Source organism: Mauremys mutica, chromosome 5 (genome assembly GCF_020497125.1).
Source record: "Mauremys mutica isolate MM-2020 ecotype Southern chromosome 5, ASM2049712v1, whole genome shotgun sequence".
NCBI lineage: Eukaryota > Metazoa > Chordata > Testudines > Geoemydidae > Mauremys > Mauremys mutica.
The window spans coordinates 128,892,344-128,919,703 of record NC_059076.1 but is presented as its reverse complement, the minus strand read 5'-3'; the positions used below and the strand labels follow the sequence as shown (position 1 = coordinate 128,919,703).

General features: G+C 45.9%; 1 protein-coding gene across 2 annotated transcripts in view; it reads right to left on the bottom strand.

Annotated features, from left to right (window-relative positions):
* The window catches only part of ATOH8 (atonal bHLH transcription factor 8), a 33,704-nt gene extending 7,216 nt beyond the window's left edge, over positions 1–26,488 (bottom strand). Inside the window, exons 1-3 of one of the 2 annotated variants that reach the window (XM_045017412.1) lie at positions 25,596–26,488; positions 9,372–9,563; positions 3,604–3,734 (exon numbers count right to left, since the gene is read on the bottom strand). In XM_045017412.1, coding sequence (XP_044873347.1) covers positions 3,669–3,734; positions 9,372–9,563; positions 25,596–26,192 — 855 coding nt within the window. In that variant the 5' untranslated portion in view covers positions 26,193–26,488 and the 3' untranslated portion in view covers positions 3,604–3,668. Of the gene's footprint in view, positions 1–3,603; positions 3,735–9,371; positions 9,564–25,595 lie in introns of those variants that run through there. The other variant, XM_045017413.1, reaches the window with a different exon arrangement.
* Positions 26,489–27,360: the final 872 nt, after the last annotated feature.

Genomic DNA, 27,360 nt, shown 5'->3' with positions numbered 1-27,360 from the left:
GCTCTTTTCTGCATCCTATCCAATTTTTCAGGATTGCGTGCTATATCAGGGATGTTATAAGGGTATCAATATTTTCTTTTATATTAGCAGTATTGGAAGCTGCGTGTGTGGCCATCTGCTACTGCATACTGTGCAAGCCCCTTTAAATTTCCCCTTTTGTCCTGTATATGTGGGTATACAATGCACATCAGGGCTCATTCTTGCAATAAGGTCCATGCAGGCAAACCCATGTGCTAGCACAGAGATGGTTTGAAGTCACTAGGGCACTGCATGTATGCAGTGATCTGACCACACAGAACTCATTGCAGGGCCAGGGCTAAGGTTATCTTAGAAGTGGAGCATTTCCTATTAACAGATCTTGAGCCCATCTTTAAAACTAAAGCTGGGTTTCAAGCTGCAAATTTGTATCCTGCATCTGGATTTTTAACACCCCAAAGTTTGGGGGAATCTGGATCCAGGATTTTAATACGGCCCATTATAGAGCTACTGGCCAACTGCAAAAATTAGATTCAGTCTCGGTTCAGATTGTGAAAACTCTCATATTCCGGGGTTCTGGTCAGTTGCATCTCTATTCAAAATATTTAACAAAGCCATCACATAAATGCAATTAAATTCTTCACAATACGCATTTGTTTGTTTTCTACACTGAAAAAAGAAACAGATGCCTCCCTAAAGTTCTCTAGGGCAATGAAAACACAAAGAAATAGGAGAAATTACTCAGTCAAAACATTCTTTTAACAGATTAAATGGTAACATCAAGAGCTCAAAGTGAAAACGTTTTTGGTGCCACTCAAAATGTTTTTTGGTTCTTGATGAGAATGAAAATGTAAGGATTTAACTAGGGAGAGGCAGAATCTCTTATTGTAACAATGATGAGCTCAGTTTTCAAACTTGGGTCTCCAGTTTGGGATCTGAGCACTCTCCTCAACATGGAGATGCTCACATCGGCTCTCATGGCACCTAAATGCTGATTTGAAAAACACAATGTAGAACAAGTGCCCTAATTTAGTTTTGGAAATCTGAAAGTTGTGATCTGAGTTTTTGAATAAATTAGTTTTTGCTGGCAGAGGGACAGGCAGACAATTGTATTTACCTTAAACTATTTGGTAGGAAAATCACCTGTTATTCTGTTTTTGTCAAACAATCAAGACATGTTATGACACTAAGTAAATATAATTATTAATAATTACCACAACAACATTTGGTTGCTTAAAGACTACTTCATTCCTTATGGAATCAAAACATAAAACAGGAAAGGGAGCAGGGAAACCCTGGAGAAATGAACTACCTCAGTAATGGACAGTAGAAAAATAGATTCTCTTTGAATCCCATGCTGTAACATGTAACAGCAATATTAGTAAGCTAGACCTTTTCCATTGCAGAAATGAATTATCTAGCAATAGTCTTTGGAGAAAACAAAAGGGAACAAGGTAGGAAACCTTGCTGCCTGGACATCAGAGGGGTTCTGCTTGGAAACAGGCTTGCAGGACTGGCAGCCTCGGATTCTAGTCCAAAGCCCACTGAAGTCAATGGCAAGACTCCTCGTGGCTTCAGAGGGCTTTGGATTGCTGAATTTTGTCAATTAGTAAACAAATTGGATCATAACAGGTTCTGCATTCATTTGTTTTGACCCACTGTCCTTTATATATTACCATGTAATGCACCATTAATAGATGTTGTGCAATGCTGCTTTAGTAATAGGAGATCTCCCTGCAGGTCTTTGCTATGAAATCTTTGCTGAGAGGCAGAGAAGGCCAGTGATATTTATGTGCAAATGAATGGATTAGCCAAGTGCAGATAAATGACGTTGTGAATGCAAAAGGAAGGCATCCTATGTGATTTGACGTTGTAGGAGCTTTGTAGGTTACACTGGCATTCCACTGATTCAGTGTAGCTACCCCTCATTTGCATTGGTTTAAGTTGGATCAGAATCAGGCTCATTTGTTTCCCAGCCCTCCCTCTCTTCTCACAGTAGTCAGAAAGTTCTAAGGCTGATTTAATTAATAATAATAAAAAAAACTCACATCAAAGTCCCCTAATTCTTGAATTTGACAATTTGACTAATGACCTTAGCAAACGGGCATTGTTGGGAAGCATTTCAAAAGAAGTGGTTTCAATAGACCAAGATGACAGTGGAATCTGGTTGGTTTGTGTTCATTAACTTCCACATAAATGAGGGCCAAACCCTAGATCCAGTGCACAGTCTATGTAAAAGGGACGTGTGCGGAGGAGATACGTGGAGAGGTCAGGGGAGAATCCTCAACACCAGGCTGTGGAACCTACAGTTACAGAAGACCATGCAGCTGCTGTATTCCCTCTTAAGCAGGGATATTGTGGCTCTTTGATAGATCTACATAGATCACCAGCCTTGCTCTTGTCTATCCTCCACTGGGCATAGGGACAGCCTGAGGAGCTGTGCTTATTGGCACTTGGGGTATGTGTGCGGGCTCTCCATATCCTGTCTTTTATGCAGCGGAAAGACTCCAGTGCTAGCCTTCTGCTCAACATCATTGCATCTTGAGTTGTTGATGGAGCAGAAGGGATGTGATCTTGAAACCCCGCTGGGCCAGTGCAAATGTGAGGAGTGCAGCAATGGAATCCATGGAGATATGCTGGAGCCCTAAGAATCCACTGCCTGCAAAGGGCAGACGGGCTAGTGAACTTACTTGGACTCCACACCCTTACTGCCCCTCTTCTATGGACAGCAAGATCAATGATGGCAACTAGGATCACTTACAGCATCCAGGTGCTAGACCAGTTCAAGACAGAAGAACTGCTGGAGCATCTTAAGTTAACACTGGCTTGCAGCAATAGCATGGGTTGTGCTGCATCCTCTTGGAGTGGCTGCTCTCTAGCGTTATCCCCTTTGGCACCTATACTGCTCCAAATCGTAGGTTTATCAAAAATGCATGATTGCCATGGAAGGGCTGCTAGTGGCTAGTTGCGTGGGGGGCACATCATTGTGTGTAGCTGCCTGGTATCTCTACCTAATTCAGACGGCCGTTTTGTCCCAGAGTTGATGTGGTTTTGTTCCTGGGTGTGCTGCACAGCAGATGGCGGTGTAACGTTTTAGACAGCGGAGCCCAGGCTGTCCTGGGGTGTCTTGGGATGGCTGAAAGTTTTGAATCATGTGGGATTGGGATGGTGAGGAGAGCCAGCTCAGGGTTTCTCTACAGCCTTCAAAGGCAGCTTGTGCTATTTTCCCAGCTGTAGACAGCTAGGAGAGGTTCCCCATGCCAAAGTGGACAATTCCTCTTTTAGTCATGCTAAGCTACCGACCTCAGGGAAGCAGAGTGGCTATTATTAAAGAGCAACCTCCGCTTTATTCCAACAAGGGGAAATGGGAGCCTGAACCTTACTTACCCAGGCATCATGAACCTCCACTGAAGAAATGGAGTTCAGATGATCAAGACTTTACTGCACCTGGTATTTAGCAATGAGACCACTGATACGTGTTACAATCATCAGTACCTGTGTTTACTATCAGAACAGCAATCATCTTCATAAATCTCTAAAATTAGTGTGATAGATCTCAAGGGAAGGAGCCGTGGCTTTACGTTGTCTCCATAATAGTCCTAATGCATCACATCACAGTATCTGAGAACAATTAATCGCTAAGAAAAATGTTTCAGCGCCATACGACTGCTGCCTTGCGCTATCTATTCCTTTTATGTTAGAAAATCACCACTCGTTCGTCCCAGGAGTAGGGGTAAGGAAGCTGCAGAAAACGCTGCCTAAAAATTGGAACAGAATTGCCTGTATTAGAGCTGGATTCTGCAAAGGAAAAATTAAGTGGCATTAGAGCAGGGGTAGGCAACCTATGGCACGCGAGCTGATTTTCAGTGGCACTAACACTGCCCTGGTCCAGGCCACCGGTTCGGGGGGCTCTGCATTTTAATTTAATTTTAAATGAAGCTTCTTAAACGTTTTAAAAACCTTATTTACTTTACATACAACAATAGTTTAGTTATATGTTATAGACTTCTAGAAAGAGACCTAAAAATGTTCAAATGTATTACTGGCACACGAAACCTTAAATTGGAGTGAATAAATGAAGACTCGGCACACCACTTCTGAAAGGTTGCCGACCCGTGCATTAGAGCACACCAAGAAAATCATTGTGTGTGTATCTATCTATAATTAATTAATTAATTTTCTTGCCTTATATAATTTTAACATGATAGTGTAATATAGAGACATTTTATTTTTAATTCCACGTATACATAGATACAATTGTAATTATATATATATATATATATAGTTTCTAATTTTTAATGGTGTGTGTACACACATATAAACATATATAGGGAATTAAAAATAAGAAGCTAAATTCCAGCAGAAAACTTTTTTATTGAGCTCCAACTGTTCTTCTGTTATTCATAACCCAGTTTCCTCTCTCACAAAGAGACCTTTTGCATGGTTTTTCCTTCTGCCTCTATAACAGCTGCTCTCAGTGTTGTATCCTGAGTGATGATGAGGTTCTGAAAGTGTTTTTTTGGAACAGATGGCCAGGAGAGAGCTGGGGAATGTGCCAGCAGAAAGCTGGGGAATGTGCCAAATCCTGCAGTGACTGAGTGCTTTGGGTTCCAGCTCGCGTGCCTTTCCCCTGCCCTCTGCCCTAAGTGGCGCCAGCAGGACTTCCCAACTAGCACTCTGAACATCTGGAGTCTGCGACTGCCAGGAGAGAGAGAGGCGGGAGGGGGGGAACCCTCCCTGCTCCAGCTTAGCTTCCATGTACTCAACAATGTTACTGACTAACAGAACAACTAATCAAAAACAAAGAAGAGGGGGAGGGAAAGAAAAAAGAACCTTGCAAGCTGAACAGCTGCAGCCACACAGAAAAGCGAACTTACCCACTGCATTGGGTTAACAGTTAACATTATAGTCAGAAAGATAATGAAACAAGCTCTGCTATCCTTCAAAAGTTTGAGCGGGTGGTGGCGGTGGAGCTGCCACTCTCCTGTATGCGAGGGGTAGCCAACCAAGCATTGTGTGGTGAATTATTTCTGTGGGATACTTAGTGAGGTACCCTGCTCCCGTGCCCCACAAGAGGCCCTGGAGAGGCTGGCCAAGGGGAATGCCACAGCCACTGTGTGCGCCATGGAGCCGTGCTCAGGGGTGGGGATGAAAGGGGGTTTGGAGTGAAGTCTGGAGAGAAGGCAGCAGCATGGCTGGTGTATCCACAACTTTGTAGATCCACTGGTGAAATCCTCTTGCAGAGTCAGCAGCCATAGTATAGATCATGAGTTATAACAGCAGCTAGGTTAGTGCTCAGTGGCCTGAGATGAGGATACGGCCATTTACTCAGACTTTATGTCCTAGGCACTGCCTGTTTGTAGGGATGAGTGGGGGAGGAGGGAACAGAACGATAAAAAGGATCATTTGTGTTAGTGATAGAAGAAGGATCTATAATCCAACGTGTGCGGCCATGACTGTGTAATGAATGTAGCTTGTTTATATTGCGTGCCACTCTTCTACACAGCAATTGTGTGCGGTTAGCACTCTATCAGGGCCTGATCCAAAGCCCACTGCAATCAGGGGAATCTTTCCATTGACTTCAGTGGGCGTTGGATTGTGTTCTGTAGGTGTGTGGAATGCCACACAACATAGAAAAATATAATACATATTCTCTTCTCTGACCTGCCCTTTGCAGCTTTTACATCCACAAAGCTCACAAGAATGCCAGCGGAGAGTTCTGCCCGGGACTACAGGATATTCTCTATCCCACTGTGTCTGTTTCAAAGGAACTTATTACCCCATTTCTGTAAGATACGGAGTGGGACTCACTGTGCCGAATTCTGCCCATGGATGAGCATCCAGGTCTCCAATTTATTGGGATTCGTGCATGTGTCTTCAAGAGCAAGAGGTGGCTCAAATGATTTATATAACAGATTGAAAGGCAATTTTAAAAAATGAAGACGTCCATAAGAATCCTCTCTCCCCCTGTGCTCCCCATAGCCCATGGCCATTTATTTTACAAAGAGGCATTTGAAGTCTTTCATTTTACCCTTGGTTCCTTTTAAACAGGATCGCCAAACACCCCTTAGTCAAGTCTCAGCTAGAACAGCAGCATAAATTGCCAGATCAGCTTGTGTTTTAGACTAGTTAAGAGGAGCATTTTCTAGCATAAAAGGTTTCAAAGGATAAATCCAACTCTTCTAATTAAGACACTGGAGCGAAAAGAAAAAAATCCAAGTCTGTGCAATAGTCTAATGTCCGGCATAGCAGATAATTCAACATAAAAAACAAAGCAAAAGGCTACACATCATCAGCAAATTCAACATCTGGAGACGTTGCCTGTCAAAACAAACCCCAATCAGCTACTTTTTGTGTGAAAAGCTCACGGTGCCATAGCACATTCTGTAACCTGCTTGAGAATTGAGAATGACATGAGAGAAGGAGACAAACCACAATAAAATAAAGATGACAGTAGATAAAGGTACTTGTGGATGGAGTGAAGTGAAGGACATTGCTTGGGGACTTGACTATCTTTACTTGGCTCGTTAAAACTTTAAAGAGCAAGGAACAAACAACCCAAAGTCGATAATTCAGCAGAACTACCTAGTGAACCGCAACTTTTGAAAACTGATTAAAAACACACTGAGATCTTGGAAAACGTGCCGACTTCAAAATTAACGAGAGAACAGTGGTTTTGGTCCAAGACACTGTATCCTCATCCAACAGTCTAAGGAAGACCCCCCGCAGAAGAGAGATCTTTTTACACCATCTGAAGTCCAGAGCTCAGGTCTTTTATGAACAAATACCCCAGCCTTTTAATTTACTAATGACTTCAGTGATTTCATATTTGATATTTACACCGCTATGGATTATGGGGCTAGAGGGAAGGCAGAGGAAATTAAGCGGATTCTGATTTTAGGTATAAAGAAGTGGGGTTTTCCTACATTTAAATAGATTCACTTCATCCCATTTTTAAAGGCTAAAGATCACATTCTTGTAATTTAAAGGTCCCAATCCAGCACCCTTTGATGTCAAAAGGAGTCTTCCCATTAGCTTCAAAAGGTGTCAGATTTGGCCCTGGCAGTGACAATACTGTCCTTGGGTGTATTTTCACTGGCACCAGGGGGAGCTTCCAAATTCTGCTAACCAATAGAAGTGCTGGTTTGCTCTGAGCGCTCTGGCTGGTTGCTGGAATTATTGACTGGTTAGTGTGTCCAATCAATGCCTCTTAGTTTTGGCCTTAGCCTTGACTGTGTGCCCTCTTGCCGGCCTATTAGGAAATATTGACCAGGATAACGTGGCACTTGTTGATTCAGCTGGAAGCGTCTGCTTTGCTGGATAGAGACTACGGGCCTAGTTCGGGCCTTGGATAAACCTGAGGATGTTTCCTGAAATGTTCCCCTTCCCAGCGGGGACCCCTAAACAAAAACGTTGTGTTTGTAAGACTCAGAAATAGAAACTGATCAGTCTGGTATCAATGTGTAGAAGACAAAGCCCCCCCCTTCTATTTCTGAGCAGGCATTTGGGGAGGGCTGGGCTTGCATTTTTTGGGAATTTGAGGGTTAGGAAGATTTTGTTTTGTGACGTGATTATTGTTGCTGAGTAGTGGTTGTATGTGAGGGGAGGAATGTGCTGATGTCCGGTGAGCGTTTCTGCAAATGGGAGAGATCTTCTTTTATGTTCCAGTGAAACCGAAAGAATAAACAGCATAAATGTCAGGATTTAGATATTTAGTTGTTTATGAAAGACCAGTCCAAACCTAAACCACAGCTCAGAACACCCGTGAATCTGGAGCAGTTTGAAATCTGGAACTTTTATGTCTTTAACCCTTCTTTTAGTTTCCATAATCTTGGACAATGGTTCTCAAACTATTGGAGATCCATCATCCAAAAAGCTGGTCTGCCATCCACCATCTCCTGATCCTTTGCAGCTTGGTGGGGTGCTGAGTTTGGGGCAAGGGTTCTGGGCTGTGCTTCTCTTCTCTCGCCCCACCACCCACACCAGCCATCAGCACCACTTGAAAAGGCTGTGAAGCTGAGTGTCCTGTCCTCTGCCACGACTCAGAGCCATGCAGGAGAGGGGGGAGTAAGGGATGGGACTGCTGATCTGTGGGGCCGAAGGGGATGGAGCAGGGGCACGCTGACAACAGGAGGCCCAGAGAGATAGAGAATTGGTCTCTTTCTGCCCCTGCCATAGGTCCTTCTCACCATGAAATTACACCATTTTTTTTCTTAACCTGTGCGATAAGACCATCTAGGTGATCCATTGCAACCCACCCCACTGGTTAAGAAACAATGACGTAAAGTGTTAGCAATATATGTAAGGAATGTCTCAGTGGACTCTGTCCTCTGGACCTTTCAGTGTGTCTCAGCCTGATTTCTGTCGGTATTTTAAACAGGAACCATCTTGGAGCATGGGATTTGTCTTTTGGTGTATGTCTTGTATGGAACAGAGTGCAAAGGTGTGCTAAGTCATAAATATTAATCATGTCAGCTAAAGGAAGAGGCCAGGAGAGTGCAATTCTGTTTTATTTATAAATTGGGTTTCTGAAAAAAATATTTGTTGGGAAAAAATGAGGAAACCTTTCTGAATAAGAGGTAAATCTTAGAACTGAAGGTGGTGAATACTGCTCAGCTTAGCTGTCCATTCATCCATTAAAGTCCTGCTGATTTATTATCCTGCATGACAACTGGGTACAGAATGCGGAGGGAAGTTCAATTCAAGTTTACAAAACTCTTTTTGTCGTAAAACTCTGAACAAAGACATCAATCACTCTTTTAATTTACCCATGTCACTTTCCAAGAGGAAAACTGGCAGAATGCTCAGTTTCCTCTTTAACGCGGCTTGATGATGATTTCCCCTAATTGGTTCAATGTTAAGTAACCTGAAGGAATGCAATGTGTAATTAGATTTAGTGTTGTTTCCCCAAGATACCCATATGTTCTTCAGGTCAGACATCTCGCTAATGTGTTTATATGTACAGTGTCTCCATTAGCTACTTCTTTTTTATTTTGTTGTCAGACGATTTTTTTTGGAGATAAGCGTTAGATTAAACAAAACAGAAAACACAGCTGAGCGATTGTGTTTTATGATCTACAAAAGGCGACCCAAGGCTGGTTTGTTTTAACAAATAACAGCCACAAGACAATGCTAATAGGATCGTGGTCATGTTAAAGTGTGTTGGACAAGTAGCGAGAGGAAGAGCTTGGCCCAGAGAATAGGAAGGATGGAAAAGTTTTTGATTAGAGAGGAATGTGGTTGTTACAAGATCACACAGATCGGGGGGTGGGGGAGCAAAGAAAACCAAAAAATGGGGAAAGAATAAGGAATAAAAATAAGGAAATGTTCAAAGGATGGAGCGAGAAGGAAACCACCTTGGATTATTTGTGTTATTTTGTTCTCTTGAAACCTACCTTCCTTTTTTTAGATCTCCCTTCTGCCTGCAAGGTCCTAGTGCACTGCTCCACGCATTCTGAGAAGCTCATGTTACTGTGGTCAGCGCTGTAATCCATGTCAGCTAGTCTGGCCAGGGAAAGGATATAGTTACAGGCTATTCTCAAAATGGCCAGTTTGGACAACTTTTGACCATAAGAATAGCAGGGAACCTAGAAAGGGTAACAGGAAAAAAAAAATTAGGCCAGACAAACAAAATATCTGTGCTTGAAGGCATGACAAAACAATTGTAGGTTATTTATTTAGCAGTTGTTTAACATAAATAGGAGTTTGACTGATAAAAGGCCATATGGTGCCATCAGTTTTTTTTAAAGAGCACTCCCCTGCTGATCTCCATGGGAATGAAACCAGTGTGAGATGTCTTGATTTCAGCAGGGGCAGTTCTGCTTAAAATCTGACGGCAGGATATGGCCTGGACTGTTTACTCTAATTCGGTTTTGTGCTCAGTTGCCTGGCTGGTTTCATTTGGATACTGCAACCTTTGTGCCAGATTCTGATCCCCTCACTCACACTGAGTAGCACCTTACTCCACAAGCAGCCACGCTGACCTAAGTGGGACTCCTCGTAGAGTACCGTACTATAGTGCGAGCGAGTGAGGGTATCCGAATCTGGCCCCTTGAGCTTTGACAACAACAATCAGCACTTACAGCAGACGTAGATGCAAAAATACCGCATCGTTGCTGAGTAGAACCTTGAGACAGTAATTCTCGCTCAGGTAATCCACACGCCATAAATCTGATGAAAGACCCAGCAGTCTCACCCCATTTCTCAGCCAAGATTTAACAGCAGAGGGCTGTGGTGAGGTCTTATATTATGAATAACTTAAGACTTTCACAGGACATACCCCTGAATGTTTTCTAGTATAATATAAAGTATTTGAATAATAAAAACTAATAACTAATAATAATAAATTAATAAAAATAACTGGCACTTGTATGAATAAATAAATTACAATAGCCTTGATTTATTTAAAATCATGGTCTTGCAAAACTCTTAAGTACATGCTTATCTTTAAGACATGAGTAGCCCCACCGTGTTCAGGTCCAATTTTAAAGAGAACTCTCCCAGCTGAAGTCAATGGAGACTTTGCTGGACTGGAGCCTTACTCACCAATTTACAGAACTGCCAGTGGGCCTTGCACTCAGTGAAAATCAGTGAGATTCTCCTGCATACAGAAAATTGGACTCTGAGGCCTGGTATACACTACAGAGTTAAGTTGATGTAAGGAAGCTTATGTCAACCTAATTATGTCAGTGCACACTCTACAGCTTTGCTCCCGCCGATGTAAGTGCCCTACTACACCAACATCATAACTCCACCTCCACAAGAGGCGTAGCGCTAATGTCGGTGTGGCTACGGCAATGCAGCATCCGTGTAGATACTGCATTACTTAGATCAGCTATTGGCTGTCACCCCAGGGCAGGTGAGAGGGCTCTAAGGGACCAGGGAGCCAAGACAGGGGGCAGCTGGGCTCCCGGCAGGGAACTGCGAACAGAGCCCCCACACTGCCTCTCTTAATTCGATGGAAGCACTCCTGGTGAGGATATACACCACCGACAGAAGAAGTGCAGTGTCGACATGAACCACCACAGTAATTACTGCGGTGGTTGCAAGTTGACCTAACATAGGTTGACTTAAGTTTGTAGTGTAGACATGCCCTGAGTTATTTACCTGAAACCCATCCCTGTACGCTAGTTACCCAGGCTGTCTGTCTTTCTGTCAATCTAAGATTTTATACTATACCCATCACTGGAATACCTGAACTCTTCTGTAGTGTCTGACTGCCCAGCAGAGTCCCTTTCACCCTGATCCTGGGGGTGTTAGAAAATTGGGGAGGCTTCCTTTGTGCTTTTGCCCTTCTCATCCATGTCTCTCCCCCCAGGTTGTCTCCAGGTCCGTGAGCAGATAATGCAGAGCATACAACCAATACTCTGAACCAAATTCATCCCTGGTGTAATGCTATTGATTTTAATGAAGGGATTACATAGGCCCTCCATGTCCAACATGTTTGCCAAACACATAGTCTCTCGGCTTGCAGGATGTGGGTTTGTATGAAGAGACATCAAGGAGTATCTTGCACTTCTCCAGAAACAAGCCAACAATCTTCACAGGATTTTCCTCAAATTTTTAAAATGTATAGCATCGTATTGGTAATACTGGGGATGTAGGGAACCTGCTCTTCTCTCTCTCTTTGGAAAACCCGTCTTCCACTTGGTGGCATTCTCACAGCACATGAATCAAGGACCCACTCTAATGTTTACTAAGTAACAGAACCTCCTCCTGTGTTCTGTTGTATTGGTGTGCTGGGGAGAAGTCGCCTTCCTTTATGCCAAAAGCAAGCCAGGATCACTCTATAGGAGCACTCAAAACATTCTCATGTAAGAGTCATGTTAAGCATCGTCCATAATGCTCCACAGTAAATCAGTGGCCTGGCTACAAATGGAACACAAGACTTCTATTGGCACTTAGGCCTGGGCTACACTAGCGGGGGGGGGGGGGTCGAACTAAGATACGCAACTTCGGCTACGCTATTCGCATAGCTGAAGTCGAAGTATCTTAGTTCGACTTAACTGACCATCCTCACGGCGGCGTGTCGAGGTGGAGTACAGGTGTCGATTCGGGGATTGATTTATCGCATCTAGACGAGACGTGATAAATCAATCCCCGATACATCGAACACTACCTGCCGATCCGGCGGGTAGTATAGACATACCCTTAAGTCTTGTGTTCTCTCCACTAGCCCACAATTTCTCCCAACAGCCTGTTTACTTGGCTTTCAAGAGCTCCCTGCCTACTCTCAATCCTTCGTTGACACTTGCCGCTACTCACTGTGCTTCACTTCCAGTAGCCCCTGGCCTACAACTCCACAATGGACTTTTTTCTTGTTAAAGGAGAATCCATCGCAGTGACAAAAACAAAATATCTGTTATCATTGGAAGGATATGACGGGGCCAATGAAAATCTCAGATCAAACAGAAGTCACAGCTGATGATCAAAGCAATATGAAGAGCAAAATGGAAGGTTTCAATGAAAAGTGGGAATGATTTCAAAGTTAGAGCAAGAAAGTTAAATCAAGTGGAAATAAAATGGACCATGAAATACTTGAGCCTGATGCACACATGTCCGCCAGTTACAAAACAAAAACTGGAGGAAAATACCTTGTCCCTCCTTTGCTTCCCCTCCCCCTCTCTTTTGTTAAGTTTTTTTTTTTAAAAGAACAAATTATTTTGTGAACCATGTTTGTTACAAAGTTCAAGAAAGATCCCGTGTTAAAATCCTAGAGAAAATCATCAGCTGGGATTAGAAGACACTTTTTTTTCCGTACAATGTGACAAGGTATAAATTGGAGCAGCCCCGAGAGAAGGGTTTATTCAAGAGTGTGCACACCCGGAGAATTTCAGCTTTTCAGAGAGGATCAGAGAGCAGGATGGCAGGTGCACTACAGGAACACAGTCAGATCTGGGTTTTCTCTCTAGTAACAGTGTTAGAATAGCTGTTTCCGAGGAGCACTTCCCATCTTGACTCAGATTTAATGGGGGAATTATAAAGAGGCTTGTGTGTTAATTATGAATTGATCTGAGACACCAAGTTCAGACCTGGATCCAAACATTCCCCAAAGAGGGGGAGTTCAGACTGGGGTTTTGGTATTCGCCCATCTGTAAGAAAAAGCCAGAAGTGGGCTGACAGGCAAATAGGTGTTGCAAGCCCTGGCTATGCACATGTGGTGGGGAAGGACTCTTTCAAGAGCAGGTTTAAGTGTCAAGAACTGGTTCTCTGTTAGAGTATTTAGAGATTTACGGCCTGATTCTGCTCTCACACTGGTGTAACACCAGTATTGGTGTCAGTGATACACTGATTTACAGAGGCATGAGTGAGAGCAGAAGCAAGCTTCTAATTTACTCTTTTAAAGAAAGCAAACCTTTTCTTGCAGCCACACCACCCCTGGCTCATCAGATCTCAGAAGCTAAGCAGGATCACGTTTAGCTAGTGCTTGAATGGGGGACGTACAAAGATTTAGGATGAACATAAGAACAGCCATACTGGATCAGATCACTAGTCCATCTAGCCCATTATCCTGTCTTCTGACAGTGGCCAGTACCAAATGCTTCAGAGGGAATGAACAGAACAGGGCAATTTATTGTCCCCTATTGTCCAGTCCCAGCTTCTGGCAGTCAGAGACTTAGGAACACCCAGATCATGGGGTTCTGTCTCTGATCATGTTGGCTAAGAGCCATTGATGGAACTCAAGTATCAGAGGGGTAGCCGTGTTAGTCTGGATCTGTAAAAGCAGCAAAGAGTCCTGTGGCACCTTATAAACTAACAGAAGTTTTGGAGCATGAGCTTTCGTGGATACATCCGACGAAGTGGGTATTCACCCACGAAAGCTCATACTCCAAAACTTCTGTTAGTCTATAAGGTGCCACAGGACTCTTTGCTGCTTTTATTGATGGAATTATCCTTCATGAACTTATCTATTTTTTTAACCCAGTTATACTTTTAGCCTTCACAGCATCCAATGACAAGGAGTTCCACAGGTTGACTGTGCAATGTGTGAAGAAGTACTTCCTTATGTTTGTTGTAAACCTACTGCCTATTAATTTCATTGGGTGACCCCTGGTTCTTGTGTTATGTGAAGAGGTAAATAAGACTTCCCTATTCACTTTCTCCACATCATTCATGATTTCATAGACCACTAGCATGTCTCTCCTTAGTCATCTCTTTTCTAAGCTGAACAGTCCCAATCTTCTTAATCTCGCCTCATACTGAAGCTGTTCCATACTCCTAATCATTTTTGTTGTCCTTCTCTGTACCTTTTCCAATTCTAATATATCTTTTTGAGATGGGGTGACCACAACTGCACGCAGTATTCAAGGTGTGGGTGTATCATGGATTTATATAGTGGCATTATGATACTTTCTGTCTGTCTATCCTTTTCTTAATGGTTCCTAATATTCTGCTAGGTTTTTTGACTGCTGCTGCCCATTGAGCAGATGTTTTCAGAGAACTATCCATTCACTATGGGTGAGTTTACTCATAAATGCATGGGCAGGGGGATTTCTAAATTTCAGACTATGACAGACACTTAATTAGAATGTTCCCTTCATCTCTCTTCCCCCTGCTGCTTCCCAGCTAGTAGCACAGCCTCCAATTTTACATATAGAGGAGTTAGGAAGGAAGATTTCTCTAATATGAAATATGCTGTTGTCTGCCAGAAAGGCAAGGAAATTGGCACTACTCTGTATTTATCTATGTTAAGAAGACACTGGGCTGGTATCCCAATGGCAGCTGAAGTTTGGGCCCTGGGACTAATTAGTTAATGTTTGTAAAGTTTGTTGGAGTCCACAAGGGCTAAGTACTATGATTGTTTCCTTGTTCCCCAGACAGGCACAGGCTGGAAGCAATGCAGAGAGCACACTGTAGAAAATGTACTGTAGGGAATAACTGCATTGGCAGGAGGATGGATGGGATCTGATGTAACAGGTCTGTTCCATCTCTGATTCAGAGGCAATGCTTTTAGAACCCAAAGATGCTCCATTTAAAGCCAATGGGAAGTTTGCCATTGGCTTCACGGGATTAGGACCAGGCCCTCAGCCAGCTCTGTGCTCTCTTGTGTCCAATCCTCTCCTATCCCACTAAAGAAATAAAGTATGTAAGATGCATCCCATCCCCATCACTGGAGGGAAAGATGCTGTGACATCAGGCCACTGAGAGTGGTGTGGAGCAAAGTAAGGGGAAGTCTACACAGCTAAAGCTACACACGGGCTACCCTACCTGAGCTAGCTTGAATCCAGCTAGCATGGGTAACAATAGCTGTGAAGAAAACACAGAACAGGCTAACGAGCTGAGTGTGTACCCCGGGTCTGGGACGGGCTTGTTCTATCTGCGCAGCACTGTATTCACTGGCACTGTTACCCACCCTAACTGGACTCAAGTTAGCTGGGGCAGGCTAGCTTGTACACAGCTTTCGCTATCGACTTACCCTAAGTGGGGAAAGCGGTGGGTACAGGATCCATTAACAGCTCCCTCAATTAGTAGGACAATAGATATAATCACAGTAACTGGCCAGATCCTCAGCTGGAGTAAATTAGAGGCACTCCATTGATTTGGATGGAGTTATGCCAATTTATATCAGCTGAGGATCTGGCCCAATATTTCCCTTCCATTATCAAAAGAACATGTTCATTTTTGTACAAATACATTATGAGCTCATACAAATAAGCACTATGTCTCTCATTCCACTCTCTCTTTTCACAGGTGTAAATCAGGAGCAACTCTAGCATAATCAGTGGAGTTGCACCACTGTAATGCTGCATAAATGAGAGAAGAATCAGGCCCTGGATAGAGCCGATCCTGCTCTGTTGCACTGCTGTAAGTCTGGACTAACTTCACTGCCTTGCGTGGACTTGCTCCGGATTTACATAAGCGTAAATGAAAGCAGAATTTTGTAGAGTTGATAAGGCAACGTTAGGCAGCAAAATGTACATGCTTCCAATACATTATAAAGCAAGACCTCCTGACAGCAAACTGCCTCTACAATGTGCCATAATAAACTGTTGAATTTGCCTATCTTTTAATTCCTCTGGTTTATTTTTGTGCTGGGAGTTAAAATATTTTAGAGCCCCAGTGGGAAGGTAGTTGGCTGGCTTCTCGATGAGTCCTTTTAGAGCCCGCAGTGTAACTTAACTGTCTCATTGTTTGTGTTGAGCAATATGCCAAAAAAATTTCCAGAAGGTTCACATGAATGTCTAATGCTTAATAGCACGGGCTTTATTATATCACTCCTTCCAACCTGAGATGAGTTAGTGTTTCCACAAGGGTTCCGCGACCTCACTGGGGTACTGGCAGGATAGGGGAGTGAGGAGGACTGTTTTTAAGCTCCCACCCAAGCCCATTGCTGGGTCTGGTGGGGAGAACTGTTTGCTGGATTTACTCCTAGAAGAAGCTTCCCTACTGCCTCTCTCTTTTGCATAATTTCCCTAGGACTTGGAGAAAGGCAGCAGCATGCCTAGGACAGCAAAAGTGACAGCTCACCACCGTGACAAGTTTAAGAACATGTCTAAAACATCATCACATGTTCCCAAATTGTTATTTAAAGGAACGGGTTATTTGAAAAGGGCTGAGGATGAGCGTGTTTGGTTTTGTCCGATAGCATGTGCAGGTGGGTGAGTGTGTGCGTGTCACGAAATGGACTGTGTAAATAAACAAGAGCACAAGCCACTGATTTTTTGTTTTGTTTTGTTTGTTTTAATTCTCTGGATATGGATTTTTTTTTACTGTTACATTATCTGCCCTGATTGCCCCAAGTGCGCCTGGGATCCCAGACCATGATTTGTTTGTATTACAGCAGTTCCTTGGAGCCCCTGGCAAGGAGCTGTGTCCCATTGTGCTAGGTACTGTGTAGGGCTGGTGAAGAATGCATGTGCACAGGGTTCACATATTCTAGATAATCTGGTGGTACCTTCTGGACTTAAACTCTGTGATTCTATGAGCAAGGATATCTCCAGTGCTGCAGCCCTCCCACTGCCCTGTAAGAGCTTTCCCATAGCTAGATATGCCTTATGCATGTCCAGGTGATTTGCAGGTACAGGATGGCAGGCAATGCTATATAGTGCATAGGATTATTCCTACGTAGCAGAAAACCCTGATGTTTATTTCAAGTATGGGACTGGGCCCTACTGGTGTGTCTACACTGCAGCTGCAAGGCGTGCCACCCAGCCTGGGTAGACAGACTCATTGTAGCTCAACTCAAGCTAAAAATAGCAGTGTGGATGTTGTGGCACCAGGAGCAGCTCCAGTGAGCCACCTGAGCTTGGACCCAGGGGGCCAAATTCAGCTCAGGAGTAAGTGATTAAGCATCACTGAAGTGGCATCTGTTTACGCCAGGGACAAATTTGGTCCCCCTGATCCTTCTGACTCATCTGCCAAATCTGGATTATTGTTCTGCTTCTCTGTGAGCATCTCTGCTGCTGCGCTGGCCAAGGTCCCCAGGTGTCTGTCAACAGAGTGCCTCCTGGAAAACAGCTTCTCAGGCAGTGCTGGCTGCCACGTGAGAAAACTCTACCATCTCACTGAGGAGCAGGGACCTGCTTCCCTGTGCCTCCCTCTGCATATGAACGCTGCTTTCCAAGTTATGCTGGGGGCAGAATTAGAAAGGACTGGGGTGATAACACTAACATTATTGATGAATCAAGCTGTGGCCAACACACAAATTGGTCAAGGCACAAAGCACACGCAGGATGTGAATGAAGGTGCTGACAATAACAGTATTGGTGATTCGGTGGTTACGCACTGTCCCACCTCACTGCCACCGTAGTTGCTGAAGAGGATAATTTGAGAGCAGACTAGTGTCAAGCAGGGACTGGGGGATGGATCCAATACCCACTGATATCAATAGGAGTCTTTCCTCTGATTTCAGTGGGAGTTGGATCAAGGCCTAGGGGAGAGGAAAGGATAACTGACTGTGTCTACAATAGAAAGAGACAATACATATTGTCAGTCACGGGATTTTGTATCAGGTGACAAAGCCAAGCAGACATCAAGCAATAACAGGCACAAGGCTGTGTTCTTTGTGTAACATTTTCCCTTAGTTTGGGGAGGTGTGTTGGAGTTTTCTCTGTTTTCTTTACTTTCTTCTCCCTTGTTCTGTTGCCCAGCCTTGTGTTATCTGTCTAATTTAGATTGTGTGTTGTTCATGGCAGGGGCCTTGTCATCTCCCTTAGCTGTAAAGCACCATATACCCCCATGGCACTGGAAATCATAATAGTGTAACTCGGAAATGGTTTAAACCATTACCGGGCCAGATTAATGTTGCAAAGTGCCAGTGCCACGCACAATGGAAATGCTCCACCTGGAGAGCTCTGCTGGGGGATGCGCCTTGAAGGCAGGGATCCTCCCTTGGGGGCACATTCAGTTCTTACCGAAGTCAGTGGGAGTCTCTCTGCTGACAGCATTGGAGCCAGAACAAACCCCGTCAGGCCGGCTCCAACCCACAGTAAAGTCAACGGGAGGCTTTTCAATGACAGCCGGATCAGGGCCTCAATCTGCTCCTGGTGACACACTGTAAGTGACCATCAGTGGGTTGAAGAGCTTAGTCCTGTGGAAGTGGGATCTCTTTTACACTCATTCAACTACCAGTGAGTAGCAGCCAAGGGAGGGACATGGACACCAGCAGACAGCAGTGAAGGAATGCGAAAGGGCGACAAATTCAGCTCCCAGTAGCATAAAAAGCTGTGAAAACCGTGAGTAAAACATCCCTGGGACACACATCAGACTGGCGCATGCTGAAGAGAAAGAAAGGAGTACAAATGTGGTGGTGGAAAGGTTTAGAAAAATGCTGACCTAGTTGAAGGGGAAGAATGAATTTGTGGAAACATCTGCTCCCAGCAAAGCGACTCCAACTCACTGGGGCTCCATGGACCATATTTTTGAGGAGGCGAACATCAAAAGTTTGAGAGGCAAACATCAAAAAGCTGCATATGTTCCAATGTGAGCAGCTCTCCAGATCAGACAGAGAGATGCAGGCCTCCCCTCCTATCAGTGGAAATCTTGCTGCCATTTGAGTATTCTCAGCTCTTAAACTAGCTGTTCTAGAATTCAGCACCAGTGGGATGCAGATGAATGATATGGTGGAAGACTCTGCCACTTATTCTGGCATAGGCACCTCTTGCTGCAAAACTGAATTTGTAAACTGAAGTGGAGACACTGCTGCATTGTTGCTGGTTACTGAGCTAGCTTTCACCATGTCTCCGGATCCTAGCCCAAATAGTGGAGTGTTTGAAAACATGCTGGCATGAATGTTTCATTCATTTTGATACCATCATTCTGCCTCATTTGAACATGGTTTGGCCTGTTCTGATCTCACTCTCATTATTGTAAACCTCGAGTATCTTCACTGACGCCACTGGCATTTCGCCAGCATAAGTGAACTCAGAATGAGGTGAGATGGAACTTTTGTTTTCATTAACAGAGCACTGGAGGCATGTCTTCTCCCTCCATAGCATCTGGGTTTCTGAAAGACAGTGGCCACCAGGAATGGCAGGGGGTGCAGAAGAGTCTATGGAAACAGAGCCTTGTCATGTCACATGCTCAGATACCATGGTGATGGGCACAGTATAAGAACCGGAATAGACTAGAATACAAAATGGCCACACTGACATCACTAGGACAGGCAATGGAAGCCGAACGTTTTTCAGGATGGTGAGCTGTGCGTTAATGAGGGAAACGCCATGGCCCTATATTTGAGGGTCTGTAGCAGGAGTGGCCAAACTTACTGACCCTCCAAGCCGCATACAATAATCTTCAGAGTTTGAGAGCTGCAAGACATGCACAATCTGCCCCATGGAGCAGCACCTGCCCTGATACCCCCATGTGAGTCTAAAGCCCTTAGACCCCCTCTCTGCAGGGCAGAAGCCCCATGTCCCACCACAGGGCAGAAGCCTCAAGCTCCCCTTCCCCCCCCCACTCCCCGTCTGGTAGGTGAAGAATGGGGAGGGGGTTGGGGAGGCTCCATAAGCCACATTTTAACTGTAAAAGAGCCACATGCGGCTCACAAGCCACAGTTTGGCCACGCCTGGTCTACAGGTTGTAGCCCCTCCCCTCTCTGCCGCCTGTGAGACGAGGCAGCAGCAGCGAGAAAATCGAGCAAAAGCATTTGCACTATTTTAAAGTGTATCAGTGCATGCAGATAGTGAGGCCCTTTTCTCATTATCCCAGCATGGAGCAGGAACTACCCTGTTGATCCCAATAGTTTTTTGTATTAGAGGGAAGATGTTGCTCTGAGGAAAGAGCCACAGATATCAGGGACTAACTTTTCCAGTAGCCAGTACCAAGAAGTCACTTGTGGAAATCTCTAGGGAAAGAAACTGCTATTCGCTTGTGTACCACTCCAGTAATGCTCTGACAGCACTGTCGTCTTAGCAGCTAGATACTACAGAGTGGCTAGGCAGTCTGGTGCCAAGGTACTATAGTGATGGATGCATTAGAAATGCAGGGAGAGAGAAATTCATGCCACTGGTGGCATAGATACAAACAGAAGGGACCCAGTGCAGTGCAGCAATAACCAACTGCTGCTCTAGTTTTAAAAAGCGGAGTTGCTTTCCAGAATATACAACTGCCCTTCTAACTCCCGTCTCGGAGGAGAAGTCTGAACAGGGGAGCAGAGTGGGGATAGCTATGTACTTAACAACATGCCTGGATTATTCTCTCTGTCTGCAAAACAACTGTGGTTGATTCTTCACCCCGCCAAGCAAAAAAACAGCCTTACTGCCATCTGGATAGCTAGCAAATACAGCTGAAACGTGTGTGCCATATGTGCACAGCTGTATAGTGTACATATGCCGCTGTGATCCATCTGCCCAGCATGCTGCATGCCAGTTGCTTGACTTAGGGTGGGCTGGGAAGGAGGATTCAGGAACAGGATGGAAAGAGAGAACATATTGCAGAGAAGCAATTTTTCTTTTCACTTCACAGGATTGAGCCCCATGCGGCTTAGTAGCTATGGGCCCAATCCTGCAGCCTCTGCTTACGTGAGCACTCTAGCTGAGGCTGGTGCAGTGTCTTATATGAGATAAGGCTGCGGGATCAGGCCCTGTAGCCCCAAACCATTACCTCATAGTCGAATGGACTGAAACTCTGGTGAGCAAAGTCTATTTAAATCCATTTTGCCACAAGCACAATCTGAACGTATGGCTCTGTTGCACATGCTTTCCAGCCCTCACCTCCCAGTTGCTGGTGTACAACGTGACACCTCTGCTTTGATTTCAGAGCTCCTGTTCTCTTCCCAAAGAAGGAGCGTAGGAAACAGACTCAGCAATGGTGACCCTCTTCTGCACCACTTGCCGCCCAGCCTATGGCGAGGTATCGGTTTCAGTGCTTCAGGGAAAGAATCCCAGCTGCTTAAGAGATCGCTGCGTGATGACAAGGAAGGAATGGAGGAATAACTTAACAAATAAACTGAGGTCCGTGTGTAACCTTCTCCTAGTGGGCAGAGTATGGGGATTACCTCCCGTCCAGCATGCCGGGGGCGGGCATTAAGGCTTCACTTAGTTGAGATCTGCCAGTTTAATCTCTACAAATGAATCTCTGTATAATCCCTATCTGAGCTCTTTGCCCAGGAATGCAAGAAATGTCAGGCAGTTCCTTACCTATGGATGCCTATATCATGCCACAATGGAAGCACATTAAACTTGCTCTGTCCTATATACAGCTGTTCAGTACAAAACCGATCACCACAGTTTGAAAGCTGAGTTCAGGGCGTAGGAGTGGGAAGGGGGTTACTAAACTGTCAGATTTTTTCAGATATACAGTGTGGGCCTATCTCCAGCTGCTGTCAACTCCACTGAATTCAGCATGCTACGGAAGAAGTATCTGCTATAATTTTCCAGGTCTATCTGAATGACTCCCGGAAGGCCTTGCCATTTCGCATCAGATTTGATATGGGTGATGCAAACTGGAAGGCAGTGCTCTGCACATGGGCAGGACGGTTGCTCATCCGTTGGGTCTTCCCCCTTGTCACATGTAGTGCCAAGCACATTGTTGGCGGTTAACGAAAAACAAATCAAAACATCACTAAATGATGATCCATTGACCTACTCTCCTTCCCCGCCTCGAATTGCCAAGAAAATCTGCCAGTGCTTTTCTTAAGGGAAAACAACCCTCGTCTGGGGAATGAAGTTGTCTCTCCACAGCCCAGGCACCAGCCTGTTCAGAGTGCTTCAGCACTCACCTGAGGGCAGTGGCTTTGGGGGTGAGCGGAGAGCTCAGGCTGCCCCCCATGCTCACTTGCTCCTTGTACTCTCAGCTGAATCCAGGGCTGAAATAATTTAGGGAGATGGGGCCAAACCCAGGAGCTTAAGGACTTTGCATGAAATGCCCAATTCCCAGAAGAGTCATGCCTCAGTGTGCTGCTTGCTTGGCTTGTGCTTGTGCTTGAGGTCGGCAAGGATGCAGACTGTCCAATGAGTTGGGAAATGAATGCCACTTTCCACTGTGGTTTTTTTGGTTTGTTACCTGGATGTCTGTCCATTGAGAACTGGACTGAGACAGCCACATGCATGGCACACAGGTCACCGAACAGCCATAATGAGGCAGCAGTTTTTGAAAACAAAAAATATTTCAAGTGTCTAGTTTAAACTTACAAAAGGCTTAGTTTTGCAAGACTCCCTAGCACAGTGAAGCCACAATCTTAACTGAAGCTTTCTGCTGCCTCCACAATATCATTAATAATATCATCTTAACACAGGGACAAATCAGTGACTTTACACTGAAAAACTGCCCCATGATGAGCCTAATCATGTTCCACTGGGGACAATGGCACAACTTCTGTTTGCTTCAATGGGATTAGCAATGGTCCCTGTGTGTTCACAAAGTGGATAAGGCGGCAGGGGGAAATTAACCAATCACTCTGGGATAGGCAGCCACCCACCCTTAAAATCAAAATCATCCTTCAGAAGCTTTTCAGGCAGCAAAGCTAGAAACTTCACGAGATATTCCTTAAAGTGAGAGAACAAAGTAACCATGTACAGAAAAACTGGGCCTGATCCTGAAGCTCTCTCTCAGGTGACCCAATAGAACAGCTCACATGAGTAAAGGCTGCAAGATGGAGCCCAAAGGGTCTGATTCAGGAAACCCTGCAAGTCTCACTGACACTAATGGGCCTGTTCATGTAAGCATGGGCTGCAGGACCAAGCTGAAAGGACCTTCTGGGAAATGTGAATGTTCAGCACCTTGCAGGATCAGACCCTTGCTGTGACATGGGAACCTTATGTGACCCTGCTTGCTGTATCCTTCATATCCTTGGAATGCTCTTACTGGCAAAGGAACAAAAGCTGGCCAAGCATGGGGAACTGTTTTTTAATGGCTCTCTGCTTTTGCCAGGTAGGCCACTACAATGGAAAACAATTTAATTAGTCAACTAAGGGAAAGACTAAGCACTGAAAAGTGCTATTTTGGGGCTCACAAAATGTGATAGGTCAGAACCTCCTGCTTCATTGCACTCCTGGGATTGGTATTGAGAACAGCTCAGCACTCATTGCAGGCTCCAGTCCCATCTCTCTCTCCTCTTTCTTTCACAGGACCTGTCTACTCAGCTCATTTTGCCAGGTCTGGAGGTCATGTTATAACCCTCTTGGGTCTTTCTTGCTGGTGCAGACAGGACCAAATGATGTTCTAACTATTATAGCCCTGATCTCTACAGGCACTAAACTACCTTAGCGTCTCTGTAGACACATCCCAACCTACCAAGGGTGCTGCGAGAATAAATTCATTAATGACTGTGGAACTCTTTGCAAGAGGATGTTGTGAAGGCCAAGACTAAAAAAGAACAAGGTAAGTTCATGGAGGATAGGTCCATCAGTGGCTATTAGCCAGGATGGGAAGGGATGCTGTCCCTAGCCTCTGTTTGTCAGAAGCTGGGAATGGGAGACAGGAGATGAATCACATGATGAGTCCCTGTTCTGTTCATTCACTCTGGGACACCTGGCATTAGTCACTGTTGGAAGACAGGATATTGGGCTAGATGGATCTTGGGTCTGACCCAGTATGTACTGGGAGCTACTCAGATACTGTGGTGATGAAAACCCTACAACTAACTAACTAACATGAAAGGCTTCACTTTTGCAAGGTACATAAGCATGTGGACCTATTCAAGGGCTTAGAGTTAGGCACCCGTGAACCTTGCTGAATGGGCCCAGCGTCACCAGACGGGTGGCTAGATGTGTTTTCTTCACACTAAGCTGCTTCACCCAACACCATGTTCAGAAGGTGACCATGTCACAGCGATATTGTCCTGAGCATTATTTAACATTTCAGACATTCTCTTCTGTGCTTAGAAAAAGTTTCTATTTCCCATTCAGGCACGATGATGAGGATTTTATATGTTTTTTTAAAAGAAAGCTTGTTCTTCACATTGACTTAAAGGGTACCTTGAAGATGGGTCATGTAGAATGATGAACTAGGCTGAGGATGTCAGAGGCCTCAAAAGTCAACGGGAGTTGATTTCCTTTACTCCCTTATGTCTCTTTGAAAATTCCCAGCTCAACTCTTTCAGGTAAACAGCAAGAGTGAGGTGAGCTATTGTGTCATAAGGTGGGATTTAGGCTTCATCGTGGTTCACAACTTTGGAAAACAGTTTGCTACAGCTCTCTCTCCCACCCCCTGCCTAGTATGAATAAGCTGCCCATATAAAAAGCCAGTGTGATTTTGGGGGGAGGTTTTTAAGAGTCAATTTTCAATCTCTCTCTCTCTCTCTCTCTCTCTCCTTAGCTGCTCTAACGTTTAAAAAGAAGTTTTGATAACCACTGACCAGCCTGGTGAGCACTATTAATGGCTCTTGCACTCTGCCCTTATCCCTTGCTCCACTAAATCAGGCTGTATTTGTATTGTAATAATAACCCATGGAGCGAACGCAGGCAACCCCAAATAAAGTTGAGTTTCAGAGCTTGTTCAACACACAGAAAAAGTAAACTATTGCTGGGAAAATATGAGTAAGATGAGGCATAATCAATAGGACCATGGGCTTGATTTAGGAAGATATGGTTTATCCCCAGCATGAAACTCTTTTGATGAGAGGAATGCTGCATCTATGAGCAGTTTTTGGTGCTGAAAAAACGCAGTGTTAGATCCAAAGTTTTAAACTGTCCAGTAATTTGCTTTATAACCCCCATCCTGTGCAGAGTTAATACCCTATATTCTCTCAAACTACCCCCTCGACTCCCCTCCCCTCCGAATCTCATTAGGAATTAAAACAAAAACTCTGGCGCACAAAAAGTTTAGCGACCTTTTGGGCGAAGTTAAGTGTGACAAAGGTCACTGGAAGCGCCCCCCCCCCTCCCCGCGCGGCATGCCCCCGCCGCAGGGCTCAGGGTATCTCCCGCAATCCGATGCTGATGTATTAGCATTTCACTGCCAGGCAAACATCTTTAAAAAGACAAGCGGAGAGGCGCACCCCGACAGCCCCCACTACACCCAGCACAGCTTCAGGGAAGAGGACGAAACAGCAGAGGGGGGAGGGGGGAGAGGGGGGTTCACTCTCTTCTCCTTTGAAGTCAAACTTCTTTGGTGGGACGGGGGGGCGCCCTGCCGCCGCGATGGGCCGGGCAGGAGGACGCCGGCCGGGTGGGCTGGCCGGGCGGAGCGGAGGGCAGGGCAGGGCAGGGCAGAGCGGAAGGGGGCACTCGGGCGGGTACCTGCTTTCGCAGCGCCTCGAAGGCGGCGCTGATGGTGTGCACGCGGGTTCTCTCCCGGGCGTTCGCCAGCAGCCGCCGGGTCTGCTGGATGGCTTTGATCTCCGAGGCCACGCCGGCCGGCTCCCCCAGCCGTTTCCTAGGCGATGCGGCGGGCTCGGGCGCGCTGCTGTAAGCTCCGTAGGCGCTGTCCGGCGGGCGCTGCGGCGGCGGCGGCGGGCACAGGACCAGCCTGGACGGCAGGCGCTGCTCCCCGCCCGGGCACGGCGGGAGCCCGTTCAGAGCGGCCGGGGGCTGGGCGGCGAGTCCTGCCGCCGGGAAGGCGCCTTTCCGCATGTCCAGCGCCCCGGCGGCGCTGCCCTGCCGGAGCGGCGGGGCCCCCTGGGAGCTGCCCGCCCGGCTCTCGGGCGCCAGGCTCGCGGGGCTCGCCGGCCGCCGCCCGCCGCCCGCGCGCTCGCTGACTCCCAGCGCCACTTTGAAACTTTTGTAGCCGTTCGCGGGCGGCTCTTTGTGCTTCCGCTTCAGCTTCTTGAGGCCGCCGAGCTCCTTCACGCACAGGCTTTGCCACGGCTCCTCGTCCAGGAGCTGCATGTTTCTCATGCTGGGAGCCTGTCAGTGAGTGCCTGCCTCTCTCTCTCTCTCAGGTCTCTGCCTCCCCCCCCCGCAGACATGCACCCCCCTCCCCCGCCTGCGCTGCGCTGCAGCTGGGTTAGCACGCGGCGCGGCGCGGCACAGGCAGGGCGGCGGTGGGCTGTCCCCGGGAGCAGTCAGAATGTCAGCTGCAGTCCCGGCCGCATGGCTGGGGAGTGCACGCTGCGCTCCATCTGTGTTTGTTTAGCCTCAGTTTACACAGAAGCCCCTGTGAGCGAGATCAGTCAGCGCGCCGCCTGCGACAAGCTGACTGCCTCGCACAGCCCGGAGACTTTCCAGCCTTGCAAGCCCACAGATGAGCTTTAAAGAAACAGGAAGCATTCCCCGCCCCCCCCCCAACAGCTGTGCTGCCAATCTCCTTTGTTCACCCCCCCCCCCCGACTTGCTGTTTTATAATAGTCTGTTTCTTCCCGACACACAGGCAGAGACAAACTCCCACCCCTAATAGAGACACATACTTGCTAAGAGCAATTCACGATGTGCTTTTTTTTTACATGGAACAGCCCCCCCCCCCATCTTCCTCAATTAATGGTGAGATGCCTGGTTTCCTGCAGTCCTTTTCTCCTTCCCTTCCCCACTGGTCAGGGGGCTATTTATTTATTTTTATTTGCTAGCTGACGAGGTTGTCTTGGTTCTAGGTCCCGCCTAACGCTGCTAGCAGCCTCATTGATCATTCACATACAAGGGGAAGAAACTGATCTATAGGGTCTGAGGAGAACTCTGGCTGGGGAGGTGCTTAACTTGACACATTCTTCTTAATTATGCCAGCAGGAGTTATTCGACCTGGGGGAGTGAGAGCCAAGGCAGCCCTATGATTTAGCAAAGATCTCTCTGAGACTGGCTAGGCATTTCTGTCTTCTTACTCCTCAGATCTCTCCTGCTGCTTTGGTACTGAGTTTAACTCTGCTTTTAAGCTGCTTCTTCTGCAAAGACCATTTTTGATTTTTACAGGACAAAACCGAGGAAGCCTTGACGAGTGAGTTACTTATTGATGATGATTATTTATTAGTACCCCGGTGGTAGGCACGGTACAAACACATGGTAAGAGACAGCCCCTGAAGACCATACAGCCCAGACAAGCTAAAGGAAGGGTGTTTCCCTCAAACAGAGGTGTGTG